This window comes from Scyliorhinus canicula, chromosome 11, assembly GCF_902713615.1.
Source record: "Scyliorhinus canicula chromosome 11, sScyCan1.1, whole genome shotgun sequence".
Lineage (NCBI taxonomy): Eukaryota > Metazoa > Chordata > Chondrichthyes > Carcharhiniformes > Scyliorhinidae > Scyliorhinus > Scyliorhinus canicula.
Window position 1 is genome coordinate 162922575 of NC_052156.1, and position 21590 is coordinate 162944164.

Below are 21590 nucleotides of genomic sequence, written 5' to 3' on the forward strand. Positions count from 1 at the left end.
CTATCATATGTGCATTAATCACAGCTAGAATTTCTTTGTTGAGATGTTCAAGTGACAGATTATACTTTAGCAAAGGAATAAAAGATGTCTTTGATGATTATCTCAAAAATCTTGTCAAAATGCCAACGTATATATTTATTAAACGACATTGACACACAACATTAATGGGAGCTGTAAAAGGAAAAGTGTCATTGAAAAGTACAAAATAAGGAAAAGCACTTGCAGTGGAAGAGATAAGGCAATTAGTCCCATTAGGCCCGATCATTCCTACAGACCTGACGCCATCTACCCATCCTGCATTTCTGTTATTCAGAACCGATTGCAAATGAAACACTTTTAGGGAAAGGAAGAAACTAATTTGCTTTTAGGACATTGAAAGGTTGAAGTTTCTGTCTTTCTCATTTTGTTAATCTAATGCATTTTTTAAAATTTTCAAGATGGTTCAAGCACTGCTACCTCACAGCGCCAGGGTCCCGGGTTCAATTCCGGCCTCGGGTGACTGTGCGGAGTCTGCACGTTCTCCCCGTGTCTGCGTGGGTTTCCTCCGGGTGCTCCGGTTTCCTCCCACAGTCCTCCAAAGATGTTCAGGTGAGGTGGATTGGCCATGCTAAAGTGCCCCTCAGTGTCTTAAAGAAGTGCAGGTTAGGTGGGGTTGTGGGGATAGGGTGAGGCGTGGGCCTAGGTAGGGTGAGACGTGGGCCTAGGTAGGGTGAGACGTGGGCCTAGGTAGGGTGAGACGTGGGCCTAGGTAGGGTGAGGCGTGGGCCTAGGTAGGGTGCTCTTTCTGAGGGTCGGTGCAGACTCAATGTGTCGAATGGCCTCCTTCTGCACTGTTGGGACTCTGTGGTTCTATGGTTAGTTACAAATCATAGAGAGAAATAGCTTAAAAATATAGGAACCTATTCATTCAAAATACCAGTGAAAGTAAAGTTGGTGCCTAGATTGAGGCTCAATTTAAGGCTGTTGCTGTGCCAGCATCAAGTAAAGTCTCCGGAAACAACTTCCATATCACATGGATAACCAGTCCAGTTCTCCACCCCCATCCTATCAATGGCTACATTTGGATTTGGCAAAAGACAGTCCTATATTTAGACCTGGCCAGCTGCCCTTCCCAACCCACTTCCTCTCCTCCAACCCTCATCAGCAAAGCCAGCCTATGTGAGCATTTCGCCATCCCCCCGCTGGCCTTTATTATTATTTGATATTGTAAAGACACAGGACTAGATTCATTCTTTCATGCACTTCTTGGGTGGGATTCTCTCAGCCCGGGACCGGGCCTGAGAATCTCCACGACCGGCGCGAATCGTGCCACGCTGCCCCGACACTGGCACGCGATTCTCCATGGAGCAGAGACTCTGCGCTATTGGCATCTCCCTACCCCCCCCCCCCCCCCCCCCCCCCCCCCGCCGATTCTCGGCCCGGGATGGGACGAGCGGCCCTCGCGAAAGCGCTGAGTCCCGCCGGTGCCGTCCACATCTGCTCTCAGCCGGCGGGAACTCGGCGTGGAAGGGTGGGGGTGGGCGGGGTGGGGGGGGGGTAGGGAGAGGGGGCTCCGACCCCGGGGGGGGGGCCTCTGATGTGGCCTGGCCCGTGATCGGGGCCTACTGATCGGCGGGTTGGCCTCTCTGGCTGGGGGCTTCCTTTTTCTCCCGCGCCGGCCCCTGTAGCCGTGCACCATGTTGCGTCGGGGCCGGCGTGTTGAAGGAGGGCACTGCGCATGTGCGGCTCCCGCGGCGCCCAGTTCATCCCGGGATCAGCAGCTGGAGCGGCGTGAACCGCTCCAGTGCCGTGCTGGCCCCCTGTAGGTAACAGAATTAGTCTTGGGGTCGGCCCGTTCACGCCATCATAAAACGCGATGGTGTTTACGACGGCATGGGCACTCTGCCGCGGGATTAGACAATCCCGCCCAATATGTGTCTTTTTTTTAAATTCTGAATTTCCAATTAAGGGGCAATTTAGCGTAGCCAACGCACCTACCCCCCACATCTTTGGGTTGTGGGGGTGAAACCCACGCAAACACGGGGAGAATGTGCAAACTCCTCAAGGACAGTGACCCAGAGCCGGGATCGAACCTGGGACTTCGGCGGCGTGAGGCAGCAATGCTAACCACTGCGCCACTGTGCTGCCCTTTCTTATGTATCTTTTAAGGGCACCAATCCTTCTGTTCATTCTTTCCTGTACCACATATGCCAGCTGCAACACAAGCTTGCATTTACATCGCATCTTAAATGTAGAAAAATGTCTCAAGCCGCTTCAGCAGACTGTAATCAGATCGAAATGCGACACTGAATCACGAAAGGAGTCATTCAGGCAGTTTGCCATACGTATTGCCTTGAAGTAGGAAAGCGAGATGGGAGGGTTTACAGAGGGGCTCCAGAGATCAGGGTTCAGGCAGCTGAAGGCAATGATGGCGATTAAAATTGGGAGTGCGTAAGTGGCCAAGTTGGAGGAGCGCAGAGATCCCAGAGATCTGTAGCCAAATCAGGAAGTGGCTTTCTGAAGAGTGCCTCATAGTATTGTGTGAGAATAAACTTGTCGTTCTCTTTATCCACCATGGATAATTTGTTCTCCCACAACCCTGGACACTTAGAGAATCACAAAACGATTCAACACAAAAGGAGGCCATTCAGCCCATCATGTCGGTGCCACCTCTCTACCCCACCTGTCTCCTGTTGCCTTGCAAGGTTCCTTTACCCTTCAGGTGCGTTCCAATCCCCCCCCCCCCTTCACGGTTGAGTCACTTTGAAGAGCTCAGCTGGAAATTGAGAGCACTCAACTCTCTCTAAAGTGGTTGATGTTTGTAAGTATTGTGGTTAGAACACTTCAAAGTTACTCAATCATGAAGGAAGAGGAATGAAGCAAGGCAGCAGCTGTTTGTGTCTATGGAAGCTGCCTAATGGCTTATTTAAATATGTATATCTGGATCTCGCCCTTATCGCGACATCTTACGGATTCGGTTGCATCTCGCGAGAAGTCTCAAGCATTGCGAATCTCGCGAGAGGCCTCTCAGGAGATTTAATGGCCTCGTTGCATCACGACGTCGGGCACAAGAAGGTTGGTAAATCGCACCCGATCTGTCCAAAGCAGCCAATCTAGGATGTAAACCATCGTGATTGACAGGCTAACTAACCAATGGTTGCTGGTGTCCTAAACAACAGCAATCCGTAACCAAGTCTGCGGACATTCCAGATTCCTTTTCCTCTCGTGGACCTCTGTTTGGGTCTGATCATCGTGAAGACCTGCTTCCTTAATCTTCAGACCTGTTGGAGTGCAAACAGGCTGGTAACTGTTGTTTAGAAGCAGGCAACCCCTCGCCCACTCTCCTGTTAGGTGAATTGGACATTCTGAATTCTCCCTCCGTGTACCTGAACAGGCGCTGGAATGTGGCGACGTGGGGGGTTTCACAGTAACGTCATTACAGTGTTAATGCATGAACATAGACACACAACCACATACACAGGCACACACACACATGTATGCACACACACACACACACACACACACCTTACCCCTCCTCTCCCCTCCTTCCCTAAAAACCTATCCACACCAGCAGGGGAGAGGATAAAAACCGAGGCTTAAAGCCTCTTTCAAGCTCTGCTCTGTAAGCACAAAGGCCAAAAAAAAGTTTTTGTTAGTTAACTCTGCTGCTTGGCCCTTTTTCATTATCATCTTTATTAATTATTCATCATTTCAATGATCAATTCATTGCTTCGCCATTGGCATTGTTGACTCAGCAAGATGTTTTCTTTATTTATACCTGAACATTTTTTGAATCCAGGTTTAATGCCAAGCCAGATCTCAGGCAGCTGCTGTTGCTGTACTTGCAGAGGGGGGGGGGGGGGGGGGGGGGGGGGGGCGGTGTATGAGGGCGTCTGATAGATTTTTAGGGGCCTGGCCAAAGGGGTTATTTTTGCTCCAATAGAGATCTCCGCTTGCCTGGCGGCATCTCAGCAGAGAGAAACAGAAATGACCCATCGCCAGAATCAGTGCAGATTGGGAACGTGTAGCACTGGTCTGGATTTACCGCTGCCCACCATCGGTAGCGGGGTCCCCGAGGGGGCGGAGAATTGGAAAATCGGTCTTGGCATCAGAGGCCGCCGATCCGCCGCAATGCTCCAGCCCCCCCACCCCGCCCGGCGGCCGGATCGGGGTTCACGCCTGCACACCAGTGGGAGGATATAAATCAATGAAAACGAGTCTCAATCACCCATTTGCATCCATTTTGTGGGCCCAGCACAAGAATTTCCAGCCCTCCGTGATTCTCCGGTCCCATGGGCCGGGATTCACGTGGGCGGGAATCACAACAGGTCCCACAAAGCGTGAACCCGACCTGGTGGATTCCCGCGGTGAGCCAAGGGGGTAACTCCTGTCCGAGAGCCACCGTCCTGCCTCACAATGGCACGACTTGCCCACTCCTCGACCAGACCCCCCCCTACCCCCGCCCCCAGTGACCCCCTTAATAGGGAGACCCACTTAATAGGGAGAACCCCCATCGACCCCCTTAATAAGGAGACCCCTCCCCTGGCACTCTCTAACCAGTGGAACCCCCCACAGGGACCCCCTAACTGGAGGCACCACCTAACTACAGGAACCCCCCACAGATAACCCCTAACTAGCGGGAGCCCCCACAGGGACCACCTGACTAGAGGGACCCCGCAGGCATCTGCTTAATAGGGAGTCCTCAGAAAGGAACTCTCTAACTATAGGAATCCCCCACAGACACCCCCTAAGTAGAGGGACCCCCTCACAGACTCCCCCTAAGTAGGGCCCCCCCCACAGACACCCCCTAAGTAGAGGGACCCCCCACAGACACCCCCTAAGTAGCCCCCCCCCACAGACACCCCCTAAGCAGAGGGACCCCCTCACAGACTCCCCCTAAGTAGAGGGACCCCCTCACAGACTCCCCCTAAGTAGGGCCCCCCCCCACAGACACCCCCTAAGTAGAGGGACCCCCTCACAGACTCCCCCTAAGTAGGGCCCCCCCCCACAGACACCCCCTAAGTAGAGGGACCCCCTCACAGACTCCCCCTAAGTAGAGGGACCCCCCACAGACACCCCCTAAGTAGAGGGATCCCACCACAGACTCCCCCTAAGTAGAGGGACCCCCCACAGACTCCCCCTAAGTAGCCCCCCCCCACAGACACCCCCTAAGTAGAGTGATCCCCCTCACAGACTCCCCCTAAGTAGAGGGACCCCCCACAGACACCCCCTAAGTAGAGGGATCCCCCTCACAGACTCCCCCTAAGTAGAGGGATCCCCCACAGACTCCCCCTAAGTAGAGGGACCCCCCACAGACACCCCCTAAGTAGAGGGACCCCCCACAGACACCCCCTAAGTAGAGGGACACCCCCTAAGTAGAGGGACCCCTCACAGACTCCCCCAGAAAAAGATCTCTGTCTGGAATCTAGAGAGCAGTCTAGATGGGGGCAATGACAGAAATTACAGTTGTAACTCTTACCTGGCAGCACCACGTGTCCATTTCTAGAAGGAGAACGGGTATGACCTGTATTTAATTCCATTTGATCCTATGGCTGAAAGCCATTCATTCCATCTTAGTCGTGGGCTGTGATTGACAGCTTCCACAAAACAGCTGCAGCTTTGATTCGTTCATCTCCCTTCACGGATGAGTGACTGTGAGTGCTGAAGCCGCAATGTTTACAAATATCAACCACATCAAGCATGTGATTGCAAAACACTTACCGCTCTTTAAAAGTGGAAGTGTAACCAGGAGCCACTCACCAATAGAATATCACTGTTAGTTCAAGGAATTCTCATTTGTACATAAGGATTGTTGTTTGCAGTGCTTGTGAAGTTTAAGCATTTTGGATGTTGGTTTAGGGGCTGGTTTAGCACAATGGGCTAAATCACTGGCTTTTAAAGCAGACCAAGGCAGGCCAGCAGTACAGTTCAATTCCCGTACAAGCCTCCCCGAACAGGCGCCGGAATGTGGCGACTAGGGGCTTTTCACAGTAACTTCATTGAAGCCTACTCGTGACAATAAGCGATTTCATTTCATTTCATTCATTTCATTTCATTTGATGTTGTTTAAGCTGTTTGGATATTGCTAGGGCCTGGTGCAAAAAAAGCAGAGCTGGTTGCATAATATGAACGACCAGGTTGCATCTTATTGTCTGACAAAGCAGTGGTTGTAAAGTGTATCCGACTTAAACCTGATCTTTCAAATCGGCTTTATAAATACATGATGTGGAGATGCTGGCGTTGGACTGGGGTGAGCACAGTAAGAAGTCTTACAACACCAGGTTAAAGTCCAACAGGTTTGTTTCGAATCACTAGCTTTCGGAGCACAGCTACTTCCTCAGGTGAATGACTCACCTCTCATTCACCTGAGGAAGGAGCTGTGCTCCGAAAGCTAGTGATTTCTAAATACAGGCATAGAGTACAAAAACCAAGAAGTTTTGATAAAACGGTTTAAACCTGTCCAGCTCCACTATGGCTATGGTTCCCAGTTCTGGGCACCTGAGGAAGTGAGGGAGAGGGTTAAAGATGGGAGAAATGGGCAGGGGGGGAGTGGAGGTTTGCGGGGGGGGGGGGGGGGGGGGTATTAGGGTCCTGGAAATGGGCGAAGCACCAGGGCTTATTATCTTTGGCCATGGCCCTGCCCAGGATTGAGCACAATGCTCCAGTTGAGGCCAAACCAGTGTTTATTTTTTTGAAAAAAGGCTTCAAATAGTTTTAATCTTCCCCTCTCCAGTTATCCCCCATCCTCCCTCAAAGTGATAACCCATACAAGACGACATTCTGTATCCAGTGCCTGCGGTGGACAGTGTGGACGAGTGACTGTGAGCAGATTTGTCGGCTGCAGGGGCATCGGACTCGAGCTCCATTTTGTCTTTCCCCAATGTCCCCCGTACAAACACTCGGATTCTCTCGGAGGAGATGCTTTGACTGATCCATTTTATTCTTCCTCTGCCCTAACCAGCCCCTGAGGCCTGTCGTAGGGGCCTGGTTGAGTTTAATTTCTGGTACCGTCCCAAGATCTAGAGGTCAGCCTTTGGTTCTATAAAATGTGACACTTAGACAAGTCAGCAAATGCAACTTGTACAATTTTCCAAGTGGTTCCTGCTTTGACAGCAATTGAACGGAGACACTTGGGGTGTACTGCGTTTTGTTAAAAATGGCACTTCTGCCTATTCCTGCAATATGCATCTTCTGGAAGTCTAGCCACAAAATGCTGACACTTCTCAAGTGGCTTAAAGATGTGTGACCAGAGTGATGGCAAAAACCCCATTGGTGCTGAGAATACAAAAGCGCTTGGCATAGCTGCCAACTACCAGAATTGTTGTTACTTCAATGCAAACTCAGAGGTGTTGTCTAAGGGGATTCGTCATTTGCCTTTTGTGGTTAGCATTAGCTGGAATGGAGAGCGTGCTGGATAAGCATTTCCCAGTAACCCACTGCAGATATTTCTCGGTAATGATGCCAGAATCATTCATCCTTACTTTGTGAATTTTGCATGTTATCAGTACTCAGCTGGCATCCACACTGACAGCACAAAAGTAGTTCAGTTAAATTTTGGAACATTTCTCTTGGAGAAATAATACCAGTGAATGATCTTAAGGTTCAAATGGTAGCCGTTAAGTTGAACTTTCCCTATTGGAGATAATTGAATGGAGCTGGAAGATGGACAAAGTTCTGCTTGACTGCAATTTACTCGGACACTTTAACAATACTATGGATGTTACCAACAACACTGGGAATTAATCTACAGTGCGGAAGAAGGCCATTCGGCCCATCAAGTCTGCACCGGCCCTTGGAAAGAGCAATCTCCCCAAGTCCATAGCTCCACCCTATCCCCGTAACCCCACCCAATCTATTTTGGACACGAAGGGCAATTTAGCATGTCCAATCCACCCAACCTGCACATCTTTGGACTGTGGGAGGAAACCGGAGCACCCGGAGGAAACCCACGCAGACACGGAGAGAACATGCAGACCCCGCACAGACAGTGATCCAAGCCGGGAATCGAACCTGGGACCCTGGAGCTGTGAAGCGACAGAGCTAACCACCGTGCTACCGTGCTGCCCTTGTAAGAATATGAACTCGTACCACGTTTATGAGAAATTCCTCTTATTATTCACTAAATTAAAACAAATGGGAAATTTCAAATAAATAGGTAAAGCAATCGAACTGTTATCCCAATTCATAGTAACTTCAGGTCGTACATTGATATCTAGTTTGTTTTGGTACCGATCTGTGAGGAAATACAGGGAATTGGATGGTGAAGATTTGTGCCACATAAAGAGATTAAAGATTGAATTTCTCCACCAGTGCTCTGTAGATTTCTGGAGCTGAACCGGGCTAATGTTTGGAGATGGCTGGTCTCATGCTCCTGCTCACAGAGACAGGGGAACCCAGGGATGCGAGGGGTGAAGCTTCTCACTGGTCAGTTGACGGACAGCATTATTGTTGGAACTGAAAGGAAAGAATAGCCACTCCCTCAACTGAGAAAGCTGGTAACACAGAGGTTAGCACTGCTGCTTCACAGTGCCAGGAACCTAGGTTCAATTCCCAACTTGGGTTTCTGTCTGTGCGGAGTCTGCATGCTCTCCAATCTGCTACCAAAGATTATTATAACTTGGAGGAAAATAAATTGAGTGAGAAAAGCTTTATACTGGCTGGATTTTACGGTTCCAAATTGGGCAAGGCACTCTCGCACTGCACACCAACACTGTACCCCCAACCCCCACACCCCGCTCACCCCCCACCGCACACCAACACTGCACCCTTCACCCCCTCCCCAGCCCCCACACCCCACTCACCCCCCCCCACCGCACACCAACACTGCACCTTCACCCCCTCCCCAGCCCCCACACCCCACTCACCCCCCCCCACTGCACACCAAAGCTGCCCCTCCACAACCTACCCCCCAGCCCCTTACTCCTACCCCACCCCCACCGCACACCAGCACCACGCCCCCCACCCACCCCCACCGCACACCAGCACCACGCCCCCCACCCACCCCCACCGCACACCAGCACCACGCCCCCCACCCACCCCCATCGCACACCAGCATCACGCCTCCCACCCACCCCCACCGCACACCAGCACCGTACCCCCCACCCACCCCCACCGCACACCAGCACCACGCCTCCCACCCACCCTACCGCACACCAGCACCACGCCCCCCACCCACCCTACCAAACACCAGCACCACGCCTCCCACCCACCCTACCACACACCAGCACCACGCCCCCCACCCACCCTACCACACACCAGCACCACACCCCCCCACCCACCCCCACCGCACACCAGCACCACACCCCCCACCCACCCTACCAAACACCAGCACCACGCCTCCCACCCACCCTACCACACACCAGCACCACGCCTCCCACCCACCCCCATCGCACACCAGCACCACGCCTCCCACCCACCCCCACCGCACACCAGCACCGTACTCCCCACCTACCCCCACCACACAGCAGCACCGTACCCCCCAACCCCCACCGCACACCAGCACCGTACCCCCCACCGCCCCACCACACAGCAGCACCGTACCCCCACCCACCCCCACCGCACACCGGCACCGTACCCCCCACCCACCCCACCGCACACCAGCACCCACCCCCACCCACCCCCACCACACACCAGCACCGTACCCCCACCCACCCCCACCATACACCAGCACCACACCCCCCACCGCACGCCAGCACCGTACCCCCCACCCACCCCACCGCACACCAGCACCACACCCCCCACCCACCCCCACCACACACCAGCACCATACCCCCACCCACCGCACACCAGCACCACGCCTCCCACCCACCCTACCGCACACCAGCACCACACCCCCCACCCACCCCCACCACACACCAGCACCACGCCCCCCACCCACCCCCATCGCACACCAGCACCGTACCCCCACCCACCCCCACCGCACACCAGCACCACGCCCCCACCCACCCCCACCGCACACCAGCACCACGCCCCCCACCCACCCCCACCGCACACCAGCACCACGCCCCCCACCCACCCCCATCGCACACCAGCACCACGCCTCCCACCCACCTTACCGCACACCAGCACCGTACCCCCACCCACCCCCATCGCACACCAGCACCACGCCTCCCACCCACCTTACCGCACACCAGCACCGTACCCCCACCCACCCTACCGCACACCAGCACCACGCCTCCCACCCACCTTACCGCACACCAGCACCACGCCCCCCACCCACCCCCACCACACACCAGCACCACACCCCCCACCCACGCCCACCACACACCAGCACCGTACCTCCCACCGCACACAACATCATGCCACTCCTTCCCCAACTTCTAGTCCCCCTACCCTCACCCCACCACCCACCCACCTCCCCACTGCACACCAACACCGCGCTCCCATCCTCTCCCCCAACTCCCAGCCCCCCTATCCATAACCTACCCGCCCAACCAGCCCCCCACCACATACCAACGCTGGCCCTCCAACCTCCTCTTCCCTCAGCCCCACCCCCCTACCTTTACCCCACCCCCACCGCATACCAAACCGCACTCCCCCCCCCCCCTACACATACCCCACCCGTCCTCCACCGCACACTAACACTCAACCTTCCATGGTTTCCTTGGAAGAACGTATAAAATAATAGGAAAATGGGAGAGAAGTCGCCTTATAAAATCTACTCTGACTACGGTTAGATAGATGTCTCCTTTCGAGGCTCAGTGTCACATTTTGTTTCATAGCGCTCCTTTGAAGCACATTGGGGCATTTTATTATGTTAAAGACTCTAAAAGTTGTTGCTGTTTCAGAATCAAAGTTAGATACTGAGAAGTATCCATTCTTCGACCTGTACTTGAGAATCTGTGGGTCTTCTTTACTCACTGTGTGCATTGTGCCTCACTCACTCTAACATGTGTGAATACCTCAACAGAAAAAGGACAGATCTTCATGCAGAAGAAGCCCACCATGTACCCTCCTTGGAACAGCACCTTTGACGCACACATCAACAAGGGTCGAGTCATGCACATCCTCATCAAGGACAAAACTGTCGAGCTGATCTCCGAAACCACAGTGGAGTTGAATTCTCTGGCAGAGAAGTGTAAACGCAATCAAGGAAATGCAGACATCTGGGTAAGATTTTAATACTTGACTGGTTGGCTGTTGATATATTATTCTTTTGGCAGAGGACATGATCTTCAGATGAGATATTAAACGGAGATCCTTGCTCCTGCTCAGATAGATATTAAAAATTGTAATGGGAATGAATGGGCTTTAGGAATGGCATCCGGAAGGATTGTTCAAATTGGTCAATGAGTCTTTATTTTCCATTTATCTATGGAGTGTGAGCACTGATGGAAACACCAGCATTTGATGCCCGTCACTAATTGCCTTTGAAAAGGCGGAGGTGAAACTTCTTCCTGAACCGCTACAGTCCATGTAGTCTAGGTACATCCATGATGCTGTTAGGGAACAAGTTCCAGTATTTTGGCCCAGTGACAGTGAAGGAACGGCGATAGGGTGATGTGTGGCTTGGAGAGGGACTTGTGAAGTTGGTGGTGTTCCCATGTATCTGCTGCCCTGATTCTTCTGGGCAGTAGATGTCACAGGTTTGGAAGGTGCTATTGAAGGAGCTTGGTGAGTTGCTGCAGTACACCTTGTAGATGGTTCACATTGTAGCCACTGTACAATGGCGAGGGACTGAATGTTAAAGGTGGTGGATGTGATGTTCCCTGTTGAGTTCCTCGAGGTGGTCAAAAGTCATAGTGCTGACAAAGAATATCAAGTATTCTTTAATTCTGTATCTCTGTATTTCTCACAGTGCTAGTTTGTTGACACTACTTTAACCGATTCACACAACCTTGCTAAGTAATAGCTCAGAAAATATCAGGATTAAATATATGCTACAGAAATCTAATTTATCTCACTGTGCTGCCTAAACTCTCTCTAATACAATTAACACATCTCAACCTTTCACTAACACCTTCTCCCAGAATCCCAAAAGTCACAGTATATTTACATCTAGTGTGGAGATACATGCGCATCATCTTGTTAACCCTTTACGCTCCCTACATTCTACATATCACGACAGTGCATGGTGTTGAGATTCTTCCTTTTTGTTGGAATTGCACTCATCTAGGCATTGGGAGAATATTGAATATTGTGAATGCTCCATGCATTAAGGTACAAAGCCCCCATGCTTGTCTTTTTAACATTCCTTGTCCCATTCCCATTATTTTTCACTGTTTGATTCTGGCCCTTGATTTCCCTGTCTTATCACTTTTCTTATTCCCACTCCTGTCTTTTGTTCTTGTTTGTGTTGCCCCCTCCCCTGAGGTGTTGCCCCCTCCCCTGAGGTGTTGCCCCCTCCCCTGACTCCTTGCATCGGTTCCCATCCCTCAGACATTTTAGTTTGAACTCTTCCCCAACCACCCTACCAAATACTCCCCTGAGCATATCGGTCACGGTCCTACCCAGGTGTAACCTGTCCAGTTTGCACTTGTCCCATCTCCCCCAGAACCGGTCCCAATGTCCCAGGAATCTGAAATCCCCCCCCCTCACACTATCTCTTCAGCCATGTATTTATCTGAAATATCCTGCCATTCCAGCTCTGACTAGTATGTAGCACTGGCAGTAATCCTGAGATCATCACCTTCGAGGTCTCACTTTTCAACTTACTTCCTAATTCCCTATATTCTACTTTTAGGACTTCATCCCTTAGAACATAGAACATAGAACAGTACAGCACAGAACAGGCCCTTCGGCCCTCGATGTTGTGCCGAGCAATGATCACCCTACTTAAACTCATGTAACCCGTATACCCGTAACCCAACAATCCCCCCATTAACCTTACACTACGGGCAATTTAGCATGGCCAATCCACCTAACCCGCACATCTTTGGACTGTGGGAGGAAACCGGAGCACCCGGAGGAAACCCACGCACACACGGGGAGGACGTGCAGACTCCACACAGACAGTGACCCAGCCGGGAATCGAACCTGGGACCCTGGAGCTGTGAAGCATTCTTTTACCCAAGTTATTTGTACCAATATGTACCATGAGCACTGGCTGTTCACCCTCCCGTCCGGATTGGATTTGTTTATTGTCACGTGCACCGAGGCACAGTGAAAAGTATTTTTCTGCGAGCAGCTCAACAGATCATTTAGTGCATGAAAATAAAATAACTTAAAAAGAAAATACATAATAGGGCAACACAAGGTACACAATGTAACTACATAAATGACGGCATCGGGTGAAGCTCACAGGACTGTAGTATTAATCAGGTCAGTCCATAAGAGGGTCGTTTAGGAGTCTGGTAACAGCGGGGAAGAAGCTGGTTTTGAGTCTGTTCATGCGTGTTCTCGGACTTCTGTATCTCCTGCCTGATGGAAGAAGTTGGAAGTGTGAGTAAGCCAGGTGGCAGGGGTCTTTGATTATGCTGCCTGCTTTCCCCAGGCAGCGGGAGGTGTAGATGGAGTACATGGATGGGAGGCAGGTTTGCGTGATGGACTGGGCGGTGTTCACGGCTCTCTGAAGTTCCTTGCGGTCTTGGGCCGAGCAGTTGCCGTACCAGGCTGTGATGCAGCCAGGTAGGATGCTTTCTATGGTGCATCTGTAAAGGTTGGTAAGAATTAGTGTGGACATGCCAAATTTCCTTAGTTTCTTGAGAAGTATAGGTGCTGTTGTGCTTTCTTGATGGTAGCATCGACGTGGGTGGACCAGAATGTCCTGCAACCACTCCGAGACATCATAAAGAAGCTGACCATTATACATTGAATTGAATAGAATCCTAAAAATGCTTGTTTTAAATCACGATTTCAGGTCAGTTGTACCTGTGGTTTAATTTAATTTACCACCAGCTCATTCCCCCTCCCCAGTCAGAGCCTCAATGTCCAACTGATTTCCCAAGTCCCACAGGGTCAATTCACCCCAGCTGCTCCATGCACCTGCCTTCCTGTCAGTCAAGCTCCCTGGCTGAAAGCGGGAATCCAATCTGTAAAATGCAAATCATGCGGTGCCCTCAAATCCAAGAGGACCACTTGGAATTCTGGAGTAGTTGTGAACCTGCAATTCATGGACATCATTCAACATTCAGCCAGAGTCTTCAGACTAACCAACAGCTGAGTCTTGTCGGCCACAGGGGAGGGGGGGATGTTTGATTGCGGCCAGAATTATGGTTTCCAGTCAGAAATGGACTGTGGCTGCGACGTGGCTGCGACAGGGCTGCGACGTGGCTGCCATGGTGCAGGTGCTTCCTGAGCAACTTGACGTGAATTTCCAATCCTAGATCTGCCTGCTGGTCGGTGCAGTCTGGTGATGCAGAGAATGAGTCAGTTTGGTCCCTGCCAGACAGACCCGCAAATGGAAAGTCAGTCTCACGATGAAGGGTGGTGAAGAGGAACCTGACCAAAGTCCACTGCGAGCAGCCTAATCCCCCCCCCCCCCTCCCCCCCCCCCCCCCCCCCCCCCACCCCCAATAGTTAAATACCGAATGGGTTGTGGTTGGCACTTCCCGCTTAAAGGTGCATGGAAACCGTCGGGAAGATAGGAGAAAGCCAGGCTAAACATTCAATGATGACCTTGGAAAATTATTGTGAGAGTTGAACTGGAGTGTGTGTGTGTGTGTGTGTGGGGGGGGGGGGAGGAGGAATGGGGGTGGGGGAGAGCTCCTGGCACACCCTGTGTTAAATTGCTGATTCCTGAATGAACATATGTGTTTGCATTAGCTGCTGCAGTGGAATGCATCCTATAGCTCATGTTGCTGTTTCAGTTATTCCAGGGTTTTACTCTCTTCTGAACTTTTTAATGGTTTGTCGCACTGTTCCATAAATTGCGCCTGTTTATGTGTAAGCCGGCACACACATCTTCTTCTTAACATGTGCAGTGATGACTGAGCCGGGCAATAGCGTCTGCTTTGGCTAAATGGAGCTTGCTGAGCCCTCTGCTGAATTTTGTCAGGGGGGTAGTCTTCAGTGATGTGAGTCATTGATTCGGGGTTACCACGGCTGCAGTCTGGGTGCCCTGCTAGGCCCCACTCGTGCCGATGTGCTGCACAAGGGTCTTGGCCAGCACAGAAAGGTTGAGGAGTGCCCAATGTTGGCATGGCAGGTTGATGCCCAGTGGGCGGGATGTATGATCTGTGATGAGGAAGTGGTTTTTAATGGTGGTGTGTTGGTTCCATTCCTGCTGCTGCAGGACCTCTGCTGTTATCCCTCGGCTTGGTGGACTTAGCCATACAGGCTGGCGTGATGGGAAGTGAGCATTAGGTGGATTGGTAAGGTCCCTGTACATTCCTCCTCAGGGCAGGGGATGTGCAATCAGCAACCTCCCTGCGAGGTGGATTTGGTGGCCACTTTGTAGATGGCTTTGCAGAATTGGCTGTTTTCCTCCTCTATGGGAATAGGGCAGTGTAGTATCATTACCACACTTTGTTCCAGTGCCTCATGGTTTTTCTCCTCGTTGGCTTTGCGTAGGTTCCACTGCTTCTCCTTTGAGCTGGCGATGATAGGTAGTTGCAGGTAGATGTGGGTCAGGGTTGGTCTGTGCTAGTTGTATCAGAAGCTATGCAAGACTTGGCATGGTATTGGGAGTGGGTTGCCATGCGTTGAGCTGACACAGCAAAGGTCAGGTGAGTAGTCGCTCCCCCAACTTGCAGGGTGGAATGTCTCCAGCTGATTGGAGTCATGGATTAAGTTCATTCTACACGGCTCAATTTGAAGTTTTGTGCCATCCGCATCGACCTCATTGTAACCACAGTCTGTGTGATGGTGGCTGAAGTCTCCGATGTAGACCGCTAGGTGCTATAGGACAGGGAGAACATGTTTGTCCCAAAGGCACTGGGGCGGCTTGTAGGCATTTACCACTTTGAAGATACCAATCTTCTTGATATCAATGTGTTCAGTGGAGGAGAGGTAGGCTACGTCAGCCGTGATCAATTGAACATATGTGGCCCGCCCATGTTTTGGATGGGTAGCGTGGCATGTCAGGTCAAAGCCATCGATCTTCGCCAGGTGGAATGTGTATTTCCTGGATATAGATCACATTAGTTGCGTGTTGCTGAGCAAAGAGTGCTGATTAATTGCTGCTTGTCAGCAGTTAGTCCCTCCACGTTGAGTTGCAGGATGCAGAGTTCAGATCCGATGGTGAGGGATCTGCAGGAATTCATATTGCTGCCGGTTTTAGATGTGGTGATGCTGGGATTCTTGAAGCCTGAGCTTGCTGAATTCGGTTTGGTCGTGGGATCATTGGCCTCCCTGGATTTATGGGGTACTGAGGGGTGAACACTGATCCATGGCCACCCGAATGGTTGGCATGGCCAGATAGCCTGGCTACTTTAATTCATTGAAATACAACTATCCCTTTGCTTTCTGATCAGAATAAATGTTTGCAGGGAAGACAGATGAAGGAAATTTAGCTGCTTTAAAGCTAAGAATGCATCTTTGTTCTCTCTTCCCCCATCTCCTATACACAACTCTCCGATAATGTAAAATCTGTAGAAATATGTGAAAATCTCTTAATATTTTAGTCCTTTAATCGTCTTTTTTTTCTTCTGTTCTTTCTTCTGTTTCTTTTCTAAAAACAGCTAGATCTAAAGCCCCAAGGTCGAATGCTAATGAATGTGAAATACTTTCTTGAACAAAACGGTAAGTAGTGGATCGTATGACTCGTGATAATTGTTTGAGGGCGTCAGTGACCTTTAGGTTCATGGCCTGAAACAGTGGGAGATTTCATTGTTTATTAATTTCGCTCTAAATGGTATGGATTCATCATTCGGTCAAATTCATGAAAACTCATGATGAGGTTCAGCGCTTGGATGGTCTTCTCTCCCTCACCTCAAAATCGCATTTCCATCCACTGAAGGATCATGTGATAACTTCCTTGTCCCCTTTTTTATTATTTATTATTGTTACGGTAACTCTTTAAAAAGAAAGGAATTCCCATGAGGCCAAAAGAAAGAAAACTGCAGGACATGAGTTCACTTTTTTTAATGGGCAGCACGGTAGCACAGTGGTTAGCACTGTTGCTTCACAGCTCCAGTGTGCCAGGTTCGATTGCCGGCTTGGATCACTGTTTGTGCGGAGTCTGCGTGTTCTCCCCGTGTCTCCGTGGGTTTCCTCCGGGTGCTCCGGTTTCCTCCCACAAGTCCCAAAAGATGTGCTGTTAGGTGAATTGGACATTCTGAATTCTCCCTCTGTGTACCCGAATAGGTGCCGGAATGTGGCGACGAGGGGATTTACACAGTAACTTCATTGCAGTGTTAATGTAAGCCTGCTTGTGACAATAAAGATCATTTAAAAAATTAAAACTTTTACTCCAACCAACTAACCAACTAAAATCAGCATAATTCAAACATTAATTAACAGGTGAAGGATATTTCAAATAAAAATAAATAATTGGTTCAATAAAGTTATGCTTCACTGAGTGTAGGTTTTCTAATATCCTTTCCAAAGATGTGCAGGTTGGGTGGATTGGCCATGAAAAATTGTCCAAAATTCTATGATTAACATAGGACAAAAGTTCGGCGCAACATCGTGGGCCGAAGGGCCTGTTCTGTGCTGTATTTCTCTAAAAAAAAAAATCGAGAGTATTTTAATTCCTCCTAATTCTTAATTCATTCTTCAAAATAATCCAATTAAATCTAATAAATGTTTTGGTTCGAAGCAGAATAATTCAAGATGGGTTCTCAAATAGTAAATTGAATGAGAAAGTTTTAAAAGTTTTATTTTAAAAGGCAAGAAGTATACTTAACAACACAAAATAAGTAATACAGTTTCAAATGAATGATCAAGTCACTGAAGAGTCAGCGTGTCTTCCAGTTCCTTTGCCGACAGCTATTTTAAATTCTGCCTCGGGAACATCTAGTACATGACGAACTCGCAACGTTCTCATTCAAAGGCTTGCCTTTTATCCCCTAAATTGTCAATACCTCGTCTCACACCATGTAATTTCATCAGTGGTGAATTTAATTGGTTTATTTCAATTGGGGTTTGGCTACCTGCGTACAAGGGACAGTGTTGCTTTTGCGGTGTCTTTTGCTATCTGCGCCATTGTCTATTGTACATTTCGTCCAAGGCGTTTGCCGAGTTTAACACAAAGGTCTGATTTGAAGTTCATCCAAACAGAATCGTAGAGCAGCATTTTAATGTTGTCAGCTTTAACCCCCGCCTTTACGTAACTATTTGATTTATTACCATTTCTTCGATTACAACTTAGGGCTGGATTCTCCGTTTGGGAAACTATGGCCGGTTTTCTCCGTCCCGCCGTACCAGATTTCGTCGGGTTCTCTGTTTCGTCGGCCGGTCAATGGAGTTTCCCATTGTGGGGCAGCCCCATGCCGTCGGGAAAACTCCGGGACTGCCGGCAAAATGGAGAATCCTGACGGTGGAGAATCCTGCCCAATGTTCGTGCCGGAGCTGAATTGCTTACGGTTCATGTTGGCACTAAGAGCAGCGACCACAAGCGATTTACTCTCCCCAGCCACCCAACTATTTGCATGCGAGGGATCACAAGTGATTCCGTTCTGAATCCCGCTTTTGGGTCGCCATTTTGAGCAGGTGGCCTGATAGCGAGGTCTAGCGGCTGGCTCCCTCCCCCCCCCCCTCACAACACAAATATGCCCCTTCCCTCCCAAGGGATTGCTGGGCCACTCCCTCCACCATGACAGCAAGCATGCATAAGGGTGACGCTGCACTGGGTCAATGAGTTGACTCAGTAGTTTGCCGGGAACCTAACCACAATGTTTATAAACATATAGCTATGATTGACAGCTGCTAACTACATCAAAAGCAGTTAAGTGCTTTCTGCTGAGTAAAAGAGGAAGTGAGTGTAACTTAACTCCTAAATGTTTATAAGCATTGCAGTTAGGTTCAGAGCAAGTTCCTTGACATGCATTCAAGTGTGAAGCGAAATTAAAATAATCAATTTGGACATCTGGCTGTCTGGAAGCTGTCAATTACAACCTACTAAAAGTTACTTCTCTTTGAAGTGAATAGAAACCTTGCAGATCAAAGGATCTTGGGGTGTTTGAAGCCTTGTGTTGTGGTTTTGGCTTCCTATGAAGTCGCAGATGCTGCTTTCAAAACATGTATCTGAGGCAGCAGGTGTAAGGGACAGGTGAGTTAAAAAGCAATGGTTTTTTTTCACTGTTTATGCCTGGACAGCTTTTTAGCTTCCAGGCAGGGGTGATTGATGTGAGGTCTCTGTTATGGGTGGGGGGGGGGGGGGCTCTGTTATGAGAGGGCTCTCTGTAATGGGGGTGTTTGCTAATAAGGAGTCTCTGATTATGGGTGTGGGTTCTCTGATATGGGAGTCCTCTGTTATGGGGTTTTCTGATTAGGAGGGGTCTCTTTATTGTGGGCTCTGATTGGGGGGGTCTTTGATATGGGGGTCTCTGATGCAGGTTCTTAGGGGGATCTCTGATGGGGGATCTGGTGGGGGTCGCTGTACGGGACCGGAGCATCGCAAACGCCGTTGATTCAGTTTTTCCCGAGACAGGCTTCTCTGCCGCATCGCGAACTACTCTAGCAATGGCATAAAAGAAAAGAAGCCGGTTTAACTCAGTGGGCTAGGCAGCTGGTTGGTAATGCAGAACAAGGCCAGCAACGCGGGTTCAATTCCCGTACCATCTTACCCGAACAGGTGCCGGAATGTGGCAACTCGGGGCTTTTCACAGTAACTTCAAACTTGTAACAATAAAAGACTATTATTATTATGCGGCGGTGAATCCCCTCTTGAGGTACACTGGCCAATCACCTGTTTCTGGCTGGCTAATTATGCGCTAACCCTTAATTAATATATGTGAGTGAATATAGTGTACAGACCACAAGATGGTGTTGTTTCTGAATGTCAACACAAATAATGTCTTTTTGACATGGTTAGATTATTACAATAACTGTGGCATAAAATTATTCTATAAGGAGCATATAGGTTTTGGAAAAAAGCATTCTACCTTGGGTATAGAATTTAAGTAGTGAAATAATACTTATAAAGTTTTAAAGTGTGAATGCTCAGTGTCCGCTCGACTGATTTGAGTTCATTCATCAGCTTGCAGCTACGGTACATTGCTTTCAATTAATCTGGTTCATCTGGAATGCAGTTTAGTATCTTATCATGGTTACACATACATGTACTACTACATTGGTTCCGCAACTAAATGTGAAGGATACTGTTCCGTTGCCCCACAGAAATATAAAAATATATGATGTCCTCGAGATCATCTGCTGGAATTAAGATGGATGTTTCTAGCTGTGTCGCCCTAATTCACTGAAAGTTCGGTGAATTAACTTTAAACTGGCCTACAAACGGCTTGCAATAGTTACAAGCACTTATATTACTTCCTGCACAAAGGAAATGAAATGAAAATGAAATGAAAATCGCTTATTGTCACGAGTAGGCTTCAAATGAAGTTACTGTGAATAGCCCCTAGTCGCCACATTCCGACGCCTGTTCAGGGAGGCTGGTACGGGAAATGAACGGTGCTGCTGGCCTGCCTTGGTCTACTTTCAAAGTCAGCGATTTAGCTAAACCTGTGCTAAACCAGCCCCGCTCTGCTCTGTTCTGAGAGACCTGCTTCAACACCATGGCAGCACAGTAGCATGGTGGTTAGCATAAATGCTTCACAGCTCCAGGGTCCCAGGTTCGATTCCCAGCTGGGTCACTGTTTGTGCGGAGTCTGCACGTCCTCCCCGTGTGTGCGTGGGTTTCCTCCGGGTGCTTCGATTTCCTCCCACAGTCCAAAGATGTGCGGGTTAGGTGGATTGGCCATGCTAAATTGCCCGTAGTGTCCTAAAAAGTAAGGTTAAGGGGGGGGTTGTTGGGTTACGGGTATAGGGTGGATATGTGGGTTTGAGTAGGGTGATCATTGCTCGGCACAACATCGAGGGCCGAAGGGCCTGTTCTGTGCTGTACTGTTCTATGTTCTATGTTCTAACACCAAGATCAATACCTAAAACTGCCAAACCGAAAACTGTCCCATTTGGAGAGAACCTTGCTTGTTCCCTCATTACAGAAAGTCTCAATGGGTTCTGAACTTCCAAACAGAGAACGCAGGCCCGCCCAACGTCACTGCAATTATTTTTCTATTTACGCTTTGCTTCCTAACTATTCAGAGGGCAGCGTGGTAGCATAGCGGGGCAGCAGGGTAGCATGGTGGTTAGCATAAATGCTTCACAGCTCCAGGGTCCCAGGTTCGATTCCCGGCTGGGTCACTGTCTGTGTGGAGTCTGCACGTCCTCCCCCTGTGTGCGTGGGTTTCCTCCGGGTGCTCCGGTTTCCTCCCACAGTCCAAAGATGTGCGGGTTAGGTGGATTGGCCATGCTAAATTGCCCGTAGTGTCCTAAAAAAGTAAGGTTAATGGGGGGGGTTGTTGGGTTACGGGTATAGGGTGGATACGTGGGTTTGAGTAGGGTGATCATGGCTCGGCACAACATTGAGGGCCGAAGGGCCTGTTCTGTGCTGTACTGTTTTATGTTCTATAGTGGTTAGCACAATTGCCTCACAGCTTCAGGGTCCCAGGTTCGATTCCCTGCTTGGGTCACTGTCTGTGCGGAGTCTGCACGTTCTCCCTGTGTGTGCGTGGGTTTCTTCCGGGTGCTCCGGTTTCCTCCCACAGTCCAAAGATGTGCAGGTTGGGTGG

General features: G+C 49.9%; 1 protein-coding gene across 6 annotated transcripts in view; it reads left to right on the plus strand.

Moving 5' to 3' along the window:
- Positions 1 to 21590, plus strand: part of prkcq (protein kinase C, theta) — a 233340-nt gene that overhangs the window by 130011 nt on the left and 81739 nt on the right. For all 6 annotated transcript variants that reach the window (XM_038811892.1, XM_038811893.1, XM_038811895.1 and 3 more), the window contains 2 exons: positions 10889 to 11088; positions 16539 to 16599. In XM_038811892.1, coding sequence (XP_038667820.1) covers positions 10889 to 11088; positions 16539 to 16599 — 261 coding nt within the window. The remainder of the gene's footprint in view (positions 1 to 10888; positions 11089 to 16538; positions 16600 to 21590) is intronic.